This window comes from Cryptomeria japonica, chromosome 4, assembly GCF_030272615.1.
Source record: "Cryptomeria japonica chromosome 4, Sugi_1.0, whole genome shotgun sequence".
NCBI lineage: Eukaryota > Viridiplantae > Streptophyta > Pinopsida > Cupressales > Cupressaceae > Cryptomeria > Cryptomeria japonica.
In genome coordinates, this window is record NC_081408.1 from 499323918 (window position 1) to 499337116 (window position 13199).

Genomic DNA, 13199 nt, shown 5'->3' on the forward strand with positions numbered 1-13199 from the left:
TTGTGAATGGAAATCAAAGGGCACGCATGGGTATTAATAGTTTGCAATTGTGTTACATTTCAAGGCAGCCGGCTGCCTGCTGGCTGGGTCAATGCGGGGCCCTGTGCTAACAATTCAAATTGCGCTCATGTTTGTGACTGCTTAAAAGTTAAAAGTGTCTTAATCTAGATGAGCACGCGGTTTGTTCAGTGCTTCTGTAATCATTACAATACAATTGCATTGAATGTCATTTATTGGATAATGATTATCACATCTCTTTCAAACTTGATCACATTTTTAAGAGGACAGTGTATATCTTCAAAAGATTGGAGTTTTTAGGTTCGATAAAAAGATATACATTTTTGACCAGTCGACATAATCATATCCAATCTATGCAGAATACTTTACCATATGAAACTATTTCACCATGTTTGACCTGCAACTTGGATGAAAATTTGAACATATCAAATCCTCGTTCTCATCGATAGTTTGAATGAACCAAGTTCAATTCTGGATGACAGGTTCAGCGCTAGACTTTTTTCATTCTTGCTTGTGGGTAATTTGCATCTCACGTACATTTGTAATGTTCAACCATTAGTTCAACTATTACGAATGTAAAAACCATTCATTTATACACACGTCTTTCAGACATTTTACTATAATGTTAGATTTTTATGTTAAGCCAAAAAAACAAAACATGCGGGCGTGTCACATGATAGAGTGCATAATCTTTAATTAATTAATTAATTTATTTTAATTATTGGAGCTTTATATATAAATAATTGGAGCTTTATTATGCACAATGTACACACATATATGCTTTATCGGAAGCAAGCATCTTTCTATGCGAGAAGATCGGGCTGGCCCCACACACACACACACACATATATACGCATAGTCAAGAGTATCTTCTTTTATTTAAATATCACTCATTCATGGGAAATATCTTCTATATTTAGCAACTTAGATTATATTTCGTCTCTTTTAAAGTGATTCATTTGTGACTGTCCTAGTAGTATAACTCTTATTACGCCGAAATGCATATTACACTCACATAATGGATTGAAGAATGTTTGTTAATGTTTGTTAGCATTCCGATAATCTTACACAAATGTTGTGTGAAATTGTGACGAAAGCCATATTGATCCAATTTTTTTTTTTAAAACAATATGGTAGTAATTACATCAAATTAAAACAAATGTTGGCATAAAGGATGGCCAACAATGAATGAAAATGAAATGATTTTTCTACTGAAAGTTTCTTCCAAACCATAAGCATGCATCACAAATTACAATTAGTTTGAATGAAGTAATCCAAGCTTGCAAGATTTTCTGTAGCAAATTTAAAGCAGCCAACTTTTAGTTCAATGGCACTATAGGTGTCTGCTAGGACAAGAATTGAGGCAATAGTATTCACAAATAATTTTGATTCATATAGTAGCCTTAATTTTTTTAAACCATAAATATGTGTTGCATTAAGTAAACACTATCAATGTCTCTATTTTTTAAGATGACAATGATGAATAAAGTGATATTAGCTCTTCATCAGGAAGAGTATCTCTATAAACAAAATGCAGCATGGCCTGCAATTTGTCACAAGGGAAAATGCAAGATATTCTAGCTTTTTTGTAATGAACAAATGTGAACTATTAAAAATATTGTACAATCATGTGCTAATAGATATTTACGGTCAAGATTTCTTTGGAAACTAAATCAATTAATACAAATTTCTACAAGAAACGATTCAGTAAACAAGTTAAATATTGAAAAAAATATTCTTTGTTGTTGGGGTTTTATTAGAGGGCCAATTAGCGATGATACTTTTGTGGGATTAGCAACTTTTTATCTCACAAAATTGGTTATTTTAATGTAGGTACCAACACTATTTTAATTTTGATGGACAAAAGTACATATCATCTAGTTCCTGAACATGGTTTCATAAATTTCACTTCGATGCTTTTACAAGACAACATGGGTGAAAATTTGATTGCCTCTAATGATGATGACTATCTAGAGTTTGTTCCTAGTACACAATTGAACAATGAAGAAGTAGTCACTGAAGAAGTCATAATCGAAAAGAAAATTCCAAGCAATGAAGAAGTCACAAAAACTTAGCATCATGCGCCTCCTCTAAAAAATAGCAGAGTTCATTGGAACATTCCAGACATGATGGTTCTAATTGAAGCTAAAATAATTGAGAGAGACACACAATCAAATGGTGGTGCTATGCGAAAAGCATTAAATTCCATTGAAAAATGGAAAATTATTCAAGAATATTGCTCTTCTCATGGTGTTCCTCGTATAGAAAACTAATGTCAAGATTGTTGGGAGCATATTCAGCCTGATTACAGAAAATCAGAGATTATGAACATAATATTCCATCTGGGCATGACAATTACTGAAATATGACAAGTCGAGAAAGGATTGAAAAGAAAATCCAACAAAGTTTGTTGCTGAGCTTCATGATGCAATGGAGACTACATTTGGTAGAGATCAAGCCAATAATCTAGGAAATATCACTATTGATTCCTCTGATACAAGTTTTGCATTTGATGAGAACATTCTTGCAAATGAAGATGATCCATTGCATGACCCTAAAACACTAAGTGTGGAAAGTTATGAGTAGTCTAAAAATGGCAATGAAAGAGACAAACAATCCACAGGGAAAAAATGCAAATCAATTTCCATTGTAACAGGTGTGAAGGATGTCATTGTTGATAACAATAAGTTGCTCATTTATACTATTCAAATGGCTGAAGAGGGGTGCACAAAACACCATGAACAATGCATGATGAAGGATGATTTGATTGTAGAAAGGTTATTGACACTTGAAGAGAAGAAAATTAATGTCCAAATGAGCATGGTTTCAACACTAAATAATATTTGTCAAGCAATGTTGAAAATCAACCAATCATATACAAAAGATGATTAATTTTGTATTTGGCAGCAACAAACATCAACAAAATAAAATAAATAAGATGTGTAGAACTACTTATGAATAAATTGCATCTTTTTAACTATGGCAACATTTATCTTTATCAAAGTTGCATTTGAGCCAGCCATCATCAGGAAAAGGCCAGTAGTAGATTTTCCTTAGAGCCATAGTTTTCCAATTAAGCCTCAAAAAATCTTGATTGATGCCCTATTTTTGCCTTAGGCGGAGGTCCAACATAGTGGGGAAGACTTTAGAAGTGCATGGGGAGCCCGCATTGACATTTTCTTTGATTTGTTGTTTGATGATCAGGAAGAGGACTTTGTTGTTTCTTTCTTCATCCCTAAAAACTTTGTTGTTCCTCTCCTTCCAAATATTCTGGACCATTATTGGTGGAGTTTGAAGCCAAAGGTTTTTGGCCACTAGGTGATAGTAGGGAGACAAAGACCAAAGTTTCATGAAGTCTCTCATCATCAATGGGTGGATCCAACATATTTTCAAATACTGCAGAACAACATCCTGTATATCCTTAGCATAATTACAGTGTAGAAATAGGTGATCAATACTTTCCATATCTTGGTAGCATAGAACACATCTATTTAAATAAAAAAAATCATTTTTTTAAGATTATCAACAGTTAGGATCTGACCATGGGTCGTAGCCCACCATAAACAGTTTATTTTTGGGGTTAAGCCTTTAATCCATATCTCTTTTCAATTAAAGTCTTCACCAGATTCCTCCTCCATATTTTGGTAAGCTGATTTCACTGTGAATGTCCCTAAAGAATTGAGTTTCCATATCCACTCATCCTTAGATTGTGGTAGGAAGAAGGAACAATCAGGTAGAAGAGTGAGAAGCTCTTTTTCCTGTTTGGTAAGCTAGTTATGTAGAAGGATAGGGATAGTCTGACTTATTAATTAGCTCTTTCATATTCTTCCAAGCTTCTTTGTTCCCTTGCCATTCAATATAATCCTAAACCTTTTTCCCCCATCTTCTGCTCAAGTAGTTCTTAACTATTCTAAATTGAGGTTGCGCATAGTTTTAAGTCCAGACTTCATTCCAAAAATTGGTTTTATTTCCATTCCCTATGATCATTTTACCATAATTTTTTATGAGATTCTTTGTTTTAGCAATATTATTCTAGATAGGAGATCTAGAGGGAAGATCAGTTTGATTTATGAATTTGTTGTATTTCTCATTGTTAAGGTATTTAGCTCTCACTATTTTAGTCTATTCCTTTTCTCCTTCAGATAGATGCCATCCCATTTTTTATAGCAAGACTTTATTAAAGGTTTTGATTTTCCTTATCACAAGCCCCCCCACTTTTATAGATCTACAAACTTTATCCCAGGCAACTAGGGATAGTCTACACCTTTCGTCAGTACTTGACCAAAGGAATCTTTTTTGGATTCTTTCAATCTTCTTAGCCACATTTCCAGGTATTTTAAATAGGGATAGATAATATATAGGGATATTCTGGAGACATGACTTCACCAATTAAATTTTACCCGCCATGCTGAGGAGCTTCCCTTTCCAACTAACAAGTTTTTTTTGGAATCTCTCAGTAATGACATTCAAAAAGGTTAAGGAAGGGGATTTGGAAAAGAGGGGTAATCTAAGATATGGTTCAAGGAGAGCAATAGTTTGACAAGCTAAGATAGTGGTTATTTTCTCTTGAAGGGTGGGATTAGCATTCATTAAAAAAATCTTACTTTTTTCATAGTTGATATGTTGACTTGAGATCTCCTCCAGTTGTTCTTCATGCTTTGGATTCTCAATTTTCTTAGGAACTAAGGCAAAACACACACTCTCATGTCTCATTCCATCATGGAATTTCCTTCCATCCACCAAGCAGATTCTAACATTCGTACAAATTTTACTTTTTAGGGGCTCCTCCAAGGGTAACAAGGTTTGCTTCATCCCATTTGCAACAATAGTGTATATGTTCTTTCTCCAATCATGTATTTCCTATCTATCAAACTGCCAAGGTCTTCCCAACAAAATGTGACAAATATCCATAGGCATATTATCACACAAAACTTAATCATGATAATTTCCAATTTTTAATTTTACCAAACATTGTTCACTTACTAATAGCTTATGATCATCCCTAATCCATACTATATGATAAGGCTTAGGGTCTTTCAATATTTCAAACTTCAACTTATTCACCATCTCCTCCAAAACAAGATTATCCAAACTACCACTATCAATAATGACTTTTCAACACTTACCGAATACCTTACATCTGATCTTGAACAAATTTCTCCTCTGCAAGGGTTATTCATCCTCTCCGCTATGACACAAAGCTCTCCTCATCATCAACAGTTCTCCATCTTCTTGTTTGTTAGTTGAACTGGTAGGGTCTTCTTCTACCAATGTTATTATTCCAGTGTTCTCTGTCTTCAAAAGCTCGACGTCCTTCTCCTTCGCACTTAAAGAAAGTTCCTCTAAACACTCTCTTGTCTTCTCTTCTATCATCTTTTCCATAACCCTCATTCTGGTAACCATTAGGTTCTCTTCTCTGGTAGAAATTTATGTCATCCTTCCGATATGAAATACCATCCTTGCTTACTTCCTTGTCCTTGTTCAGATCGTCACAAGTTCCTCTTCCTCTGGGAAACCTTTCTCCTCTACCTCTTTGTCTTTTCTCATGTCTTTTGTTCAACTTCTCTTATGCTTTGAGAGCATATTGGTAAGCTTTTTCAACACTCTGCAACTTGATCAAACTGAGTTCATCTTGTATAGACATCCGCTCGCCATTCAAATGTCTCACAACCTGTTTGACCTCATCATCAGTATGTCCGGATTTGATATTCAACTTGTATAATGCTTCGGTATACTCCTTCACACTAGATTCCTTCTTCTTCAGTCTCTGTAATTTTTGAAATAAATTTACTTGATAATCAGCTGGCATAAACTTTGATTTCAACTTGGTAACCATCCGCTCCCACGATTTGATCTTCTCTTTACCTCTTCTCTATCTATCAACCTGCAAATGTTCCCTGAAAAGTGATGCATGACCTTTCAACTTAGTACAAGCATACCTTACATTCTTATCTTCTGCATTGCCTTCAAAATCAAAATATTTTTCCATCTTCATGATCCAATCTAACAGTTCATTTGAGTCTAACCTACCATCATAATCTAATGGACTAAAGTACTGTTAGGTATTCGCTCTTAACAATACTCTTACAAAACTTTCTTCACTCAGATCATACATCAGTGTATTCACTGCTTATTTTTCTAGTGCTTCTTCTTCGTCTTCGCTCACATATTTAATATGTCGACCTCTTCTCTAGGCCGTTTCAACAACTTCTAATTGGGTTGCAATTCCTCTCAACATTTCCATCATAGCAAGGTCTGCATTTCCACGTGCTTCACCATTCCTATTTCCTCTTTGCGCCATCTTCACGCCAATCATCTATAGCTGTAGGTTGGATCCATAATCTGTCACCCTACAACAAAATCTTCAAGACAACACAATATTTGAAATGAAATCTTGCTCTGAGACCACTTGGTGCAGTCATGGTTAAGAAGGACCTCAAGGAGATCAATCCAGACCGTGCAACAGGAGTAAAACACAACAAAAACAAGACAAGATGATGGAGGCAATGCAAAATTGATTGAATTATATGATGAAAACCTATTACAATCTATTAGCAATATGAAAGCTACAAGATTCGACTCACTGGTCTGAATAGATACATGCTCAATTACAATATTTGTCAAATTCAAACCACTTAATCTCAAGATAGATCTCCTATGTTCTAAGAACTAAAATATGCAAGCCTAATTACATTGATTTACATGATCTAGAGGGATATGTGTCGGCCCAAGATGAATCAAATATCGATGAACAAGATAAAATGTGTAAAAACCACTATGTTGGCCTTCACCAAAGAAAATCCAAAGGATGAAGTGTGGACCACAGAGAAGGTCGGCCACATGCCAAGGAACATTTCAAACAATGAATTGAATCTCCATAGGCTATGGAAAGAATCCACAAAACTCGACAATAACATAATAGCTTCAAGCAGTTCCGATGTTCTAAGCTAGAAAAATGTCTTGGAATTAGGAAGCAATAACTTGCTGGAAAAATATCCAAACATTGTGCAGACTTAGGGTAAGGAAGATAATCATATCCATAAGCAAAATCCAGCTCTGCAAGATCCGATGAGCAAATGCAAGAAAATGTTGAAATAAATGCAAAATAGGAAACAAACTAAAAAATAAATATTTTTGGTTGATGCAAGATTGCCAAGAACCAGGGATTCTCCTGCATCAGTTGCAAGGGTAAAGAGCTTTGGACGAAAGAGGAAAATCTTTCAGTTATTGATTGTCACACTAAAACAATTGAAGCCCTGGAAAACTTGAAAAGGACTATAAGAATAAGATTGCGGTCATGGAGAAGAAGACTATAAGTATCAAAGAGTCTCTCCACTCCATTATGTCCCATAGTCATAGTGTTATCAAGACCACTGCTGACAACATGAATACCATGGTTATGACTATGGAGAAGGGGTATCAAAGTAACTTAGTCATGGAGTTGGACTTAGAAAAGGAAAAAGGAAATGATGAGTTAGAGGGACTAAGCAAGAGAACACGGGCCAATTTGAAGAGGAAAGTTGAAAAACCCCTGCAGGAGACCCATGAATTCAAAAAAGTGGCTCAGAACATAAATCATTTGGAGGCAAAAGTCACTTAGACCCTTAAGACTTTGGCCTAGTTGCCTTTGGCTTCTGTTTGGTTTTTTGTAGGTTTCTTGTTGGTACTAGGCTGTCTTTTTCTCTATTTTTTCTCTTTTGGTAGCATTTTTCTTAATTGTTATGCTTTGCATGTTTTATCTTAGTGATCAACCTTTTGTAAAGGGTTTCAAGTCCCTTCAAAACTTGTTTTTACTGTAATAAAAAACATAATTACAGATTCCCATTTATATATGTATATACCTATCTTCAAGCTAATAACTATATGTAAATCTTGAAACACCTCAAAGAAATTATCCATGACCAAGTTTTCCTATGCCACCTCAATTACATGAAATCATTGCTACCAAATCTGATTAGGAGTCTCTTGAGCCATTATGTAGCAATTCTATAGCCACCTAAACATGCAACGAAAATCTCAATGATTGATAACTAGTCATTACCAAAATATAAAGTTTCACTTTAGTTCTTTATAAATATTTCTATAATTCAATAAATGAATAGAAGATAAATCAAAGTGGGAAAATTAAGGACTTATGAATAGTATAATAATTTTCCATGATTACAATTCAAGATCTTAGTTATAATACAAAGTGAGGAGAATTTACATAGGGAAAACAATGAAGATATGTGTCACTATTATAACTTGAAACATGTTAATTCCATAGATATATCATGATTGCACTAAGAAGTAAGAGAAAATAATTAAACTTTTCTCCTCTAGACCTCATAGATGTATCAGATATAACAATCTTCTATTCACTAGTGCACATGTCTAAACCCCATAGATATATCACACATATTAGTCTTCTATTAACTATTGTACATGTCTAAACTGCATAGATATATCATACTCTGGTCCTCTAAATAAATAAAAACATTAGCACGTGGAACTTATATGCCATTAAGCTTTGTTATATCATTGCACTAAAAACCAAGAAAATGAAGAAAGATCCATAATATTTTATTTTTAACATCACATCGTCAACCATTATGTAGCTATTTTTCTCCTAATACCTTTTCCACATGTTCTTACACCAAATAAAACCAATAGGCCTATAAAACTCATGATATAGACACTATATGATTGTGTATAGGGATTTAAAATAGATCATGGAATTTCCTTCCATCAAATAGAAACCAATGAAAATCTACCACATCACTACCACCAAAAACTAATATTTAAGTATAAGGCTAACATAACTATGTAGGCTCCACTATATGTCTATATGTACCTTCAAGTTAACAAATATGTGACATTTTAAAACATCTCAAACAATTATCCATTAGACACCTTCACCTATTCCACCTCAACTATCTGAATGAAATTATCATTACCAAATCTAATTACAAGTCCTTTGAGCATTTTTGTAGTAATGCTATGACCACGTAAACTTGTAAATAAAATTGTTGTCACTAGGCAAATATAAAGTTTCACTTAAATTCTTTATTGATATTTATACAAGATAATGAATGAATATAAGATAAAGAAAAGTGGAAAGAATAATGAATTATGAGGAATACAAAAATTTTCCATGATGATAATTCAAGATCTTAGTTGCAAGATGAAGTGTTGGGAAGTGCAAGTGAAACGATAAAGATGTGCCACAATCACAACTTTCACAAAAGCATCTAAATGGTGCCCACTTATAATATATTAGTGATTATTAACATTAATTATTTATCAAAGCACTCAAAGGAAACATAAAAAATGATAATACAAAATTAATTTTTTAATAAACCAAATGTAAGAACATCCTTGTATCATTAGTTCAACTATAGTTCCTCCAACAATGGTAGTAGAGACCTCAAATTTGAACTACATGTTTGAAGAATAAGAGATACCTTTGTTACTAAAGGAAACATTACCCACTCTAGTAAGGCATAATATTAATGTAATTCCTAAGCTACCATTCCCTAATACCTCTCTATACTATAATTCATTTCTAGATAATGAAGAAATCAAGTGATATATCTATGAACTCAAGGATACATTACACATTAGACTTAATTCTTCTCTTTATGATAACTCAATTGTTCTTACAAAAAAGAAAGAAAACACAATAAGGTTTTATATCTACTATGTATCTCTCAATGAGATATCACATTAAAGAACAATTGGTCTCTCAAAGAATTGAGGACTTATTAGACTAGTTCTATGGTTCAGCAAAATAAATGTTTAGTTTGGATATCATCAAATTCTTTTTGAACCTGTATGCATCTATAAGACAACCTCCAATAGAAAGGAAGGTTTGTTTGAATAGTTAATCATTCATTTTGGTTTAGTCAATGCACTACTGACATTAAAAATATTATAATAGCATGTCTAACTTAGATAAATATATGTAAAAGAATCAAGAGATATTCTTTTCAAATTACATTTTTAATTAATTTTATATACAAATAGAATAAAATAAATACCTTCCCAAAATCTCTTAATATCTTTTATATAATTTAACTGTTATTATACTTTTCTGATTATTATTATGCTCGTTGTTTAGTATAATTTTTTTATAAGAGATATACATGTTCACAAATGTACAAATGTAGTCAGACAAAAAAAATATATAAAATATTAATATTATACATACCAACAGATTCAAACCATATATATACATAGAGAGAGGATAGAACTGGATTTAAGATATACCTTCCAAAAATCTCTCAATATCTTTTATATAATTTAATTGTTATTATATTTTTCTCATTGTTATTTTCCTTGTTTATTATAATTTTTTCATAAGAGATATACATGTTCACAGCTGTACAAAGTAGTTAGACTGAAAAAAAAAAATATAAAATATTAATATTATACATATGAAGACAAATTCAAATCATATATATAGAGAGAGAGACAGAGGGTAGAGCTGGATTTAGGATATATTATAATCCTCAAGAGCCATTGACTTGCGAGAAACGCCGTCAGTCGAATTAAAATTTCAGAAAAAGCCAGCGAACATCGACGAAGAACCCGACAATATAATCTTTCCATTCCGTAGTCACACGTTCTCGGGGTTTATTGTTTTGGCAAAAGTCCCATCAATCATTTTATATACGAATTCTGTACCAAAAATACTCCAAGTTGCCCAAGTTTCTTTTTATATATACAGAAGACAAAAACCGATCCGCATTAATAGCGCAAACTCCAGGTTTTAAATGGCAAAGTCGCCTTTGAATTCTATTTGTTTAAGATATATAGTGCCCTCTTCTAAAAATGTGGTGAAGTCATCAAGCTAAAAGAGATGCATCGTCATTATCCAATAAATGACATTTAATGCAACTCGTGTTGTTATGATTACAGAAGCACCAAACAAACTGTGTGCTCATCTAGATTGCACACTTGTAGCACACGGCCCCGCAATGATTTAACCGGCAGGCGGCCGCCGGGCTTGAATTGTAGTACAATTGCATACTATAAATACGCATACGTACCCATTGATTTTCATTCACAAGTACTGTATCCTACAATCAAACTCATTAGCATCGAGAAGTATAGGTTTTTCTGGTTTCAAATTTGGCTTTTGAAAGAAGTCAGTTTGTTGGAATTACAGGCAACCATTTCAAGATACATCCATGGCGGCAAGAGGTATGCATTTATGTATTGTGAAATTATTGCTAAATTGATAATGAAATAATGGCTGTGTTTGTGATTGTGATTTTCTAATGTTGAATTGAAATTCGCTACAGTTGGAGTGTGTTATGGAATGTTGGGGAACCTGCCGAACCCGTGGGAGGTGGTGGAGATGTTGAAGCAACACAACATCGGAAAAGTGAGGATTTTCCAAGCACATCACGAAGCCCTGAGAGCCCTAGCAAACACAGGCATAGAAGTAATAGTGGGTGTGGGCAACGATGAGCTTCAGATAATAGCAAGCGACCAGGCGGCAGCCAACGGGTGGGTCAATGACAACGTTCGCGCTTTCTACCCGGCGACCAACATCAAATACATTTCGGTAGGAAACGAAGTGTTGCATTACGGAAACGAGAGATTTGTCTCGTTTCTCGTCCCTGCAATGCAAAATATTCAGACAGCAGTCCGCGCCGCCAATCTGCAGGATAACATAAAGGTGTCCACCACGCACGCCTCATCTGTGCTGGGGAGTTCTTTTCCGCCATCAGGGGGAGAGTTCCGCAACGATCTGAAGAACACGCTGCGCCCTCTGCTGGGCTTCTTGGCAGAGAACGGGGGTCCGCTTTTGGCCAATGTGTACCCATATTTCAGCTATGTGGGGAACAAGGCCCAGATATCGTTAGACTATGCGCTCTTCAAGTCATCCAGCCCGGTCGTCAACGACGGAGGCCGTCAATACTGGAGCCTGTTTGACGCCATGGTGGATTCTCTGATAGCTGCGTGTGAGAGAGAGGGGCATGGAGGGATAGAAGTGGTCATTACAGAGAGCGGATGGCCGTCTGCGGGAGATGATGGGGCGGCCAGCGTGGAGAACGCGAGGGCGTACAGTGACAACCTGGTGAGGCACGTTTTGTCCAACGAGGGAACTCCTCGGAGACCAGGGAGGTCCATCGACACTTACATTTTCGCCATGTTCAACGAGAATATGAAGGACGGACCAGAGATCGAGCGCCATTTTGGGCTCTTTTATCCCGATAAGAATTCCGTTTACCCCGTCAACTTCACTCCCTAGTCGGGACGTCCCTTATTTTTTTCTATTTGTGATCAATAATAATAATAATACACAAGGCATTTTACGCCTTTGACTTGTGAATGATTACCAGCTACTACTAAATAAATGAGGTGTATCGCATTTCTTCTCTCGAAATATTGTGTTTTATTGCTCTCTTTCCATTCATAATTATGGAGTATAATAGAATTGTTTAATCATGAGTCCGTTATTATAAATTAAGTGTTTCAAAGGATAAATCCGTTCTTCTTGCTATTCGGTGTCATCTTTGAGGAGGTCTTAGCATGTGCAATTCTAGGGTGAGTCATCCCGCTGTTAGCTGTTATATGCAATTTCTGAGACGGAGACTATTGGGATTGTCCCTATTAAGCAAAGCCTAATATGACCAGAATAGAGAAGACGGACAGAAAAGGATCACATTACAGTTCATCAGAGCAAAGCTTTTGCCATAAGACCAAGCATCATTATAGTGAAATGAATATGATCCCAAAGTGGAATTTGGAAGATTCATGGAAACCCACTGCAATATCAACCAGTAATTTGTGCAAGTTGTAGCTCCACCAAATCCATAATTTGGAACACTTACTCGGATTCTCCCCACTTGAACTGAATTAAACTAAAAAAATGCGTAATGTAAAATTGTTGATTACAATTCTTCATGGAACATTTAGACGATAAGATTGTACGTAGTATAATTTTGAATAAGAGTTATTCTTGTTTAAAATATGGAGAAGTCCCCCAACAAAGGGCAGACGGATCCTATTAATTCACTCCAGAAGAAACGGTCAAATAAGTATTTTATTTTGTGAATGTGTCATGTTTGTTGGAGCCTAATACAATATTTGCTTTTATAGTCAAGGCTTGATTCAAATCGTAGATGCATGTATATATGTAAAGGATTACGTTTGATTAAGGATATGTTGTAATCCTCAACAGCCATTTC

The 13199-nt window shown here is 34.8% G+C and overlaps 1 protein-coding gene across 1 annotated transcript; it reads left to right on the plus strand.

Annotated features, from left to right (window-relative positions):
* The first annotated feature begins 11078 nt into the window (after positions 1 to 11078).
* LOC131060423 (glucan endo-1,3-beta-glucosidase) lies at positions 11079 to 12382 on the plus strand. The gene is made up of 2 exons (XM_057993659.2): positions 11079 to 11202; positions 11304 to 12382. Exons 1-2 carry the CDS (start codon positions 11190 to 11192, stop codon positions 12257 to 12259), a joined length of 969 nt encoding a protein of 322 aa, XP_057849642.2. The 5' UTR covers positions 11079 to 11189; the 3' UTR covers positions 12260 to 12382.
* The last annotated feature ends 817 nt before the right edge of the window (positions 12383 to 13199 follow it).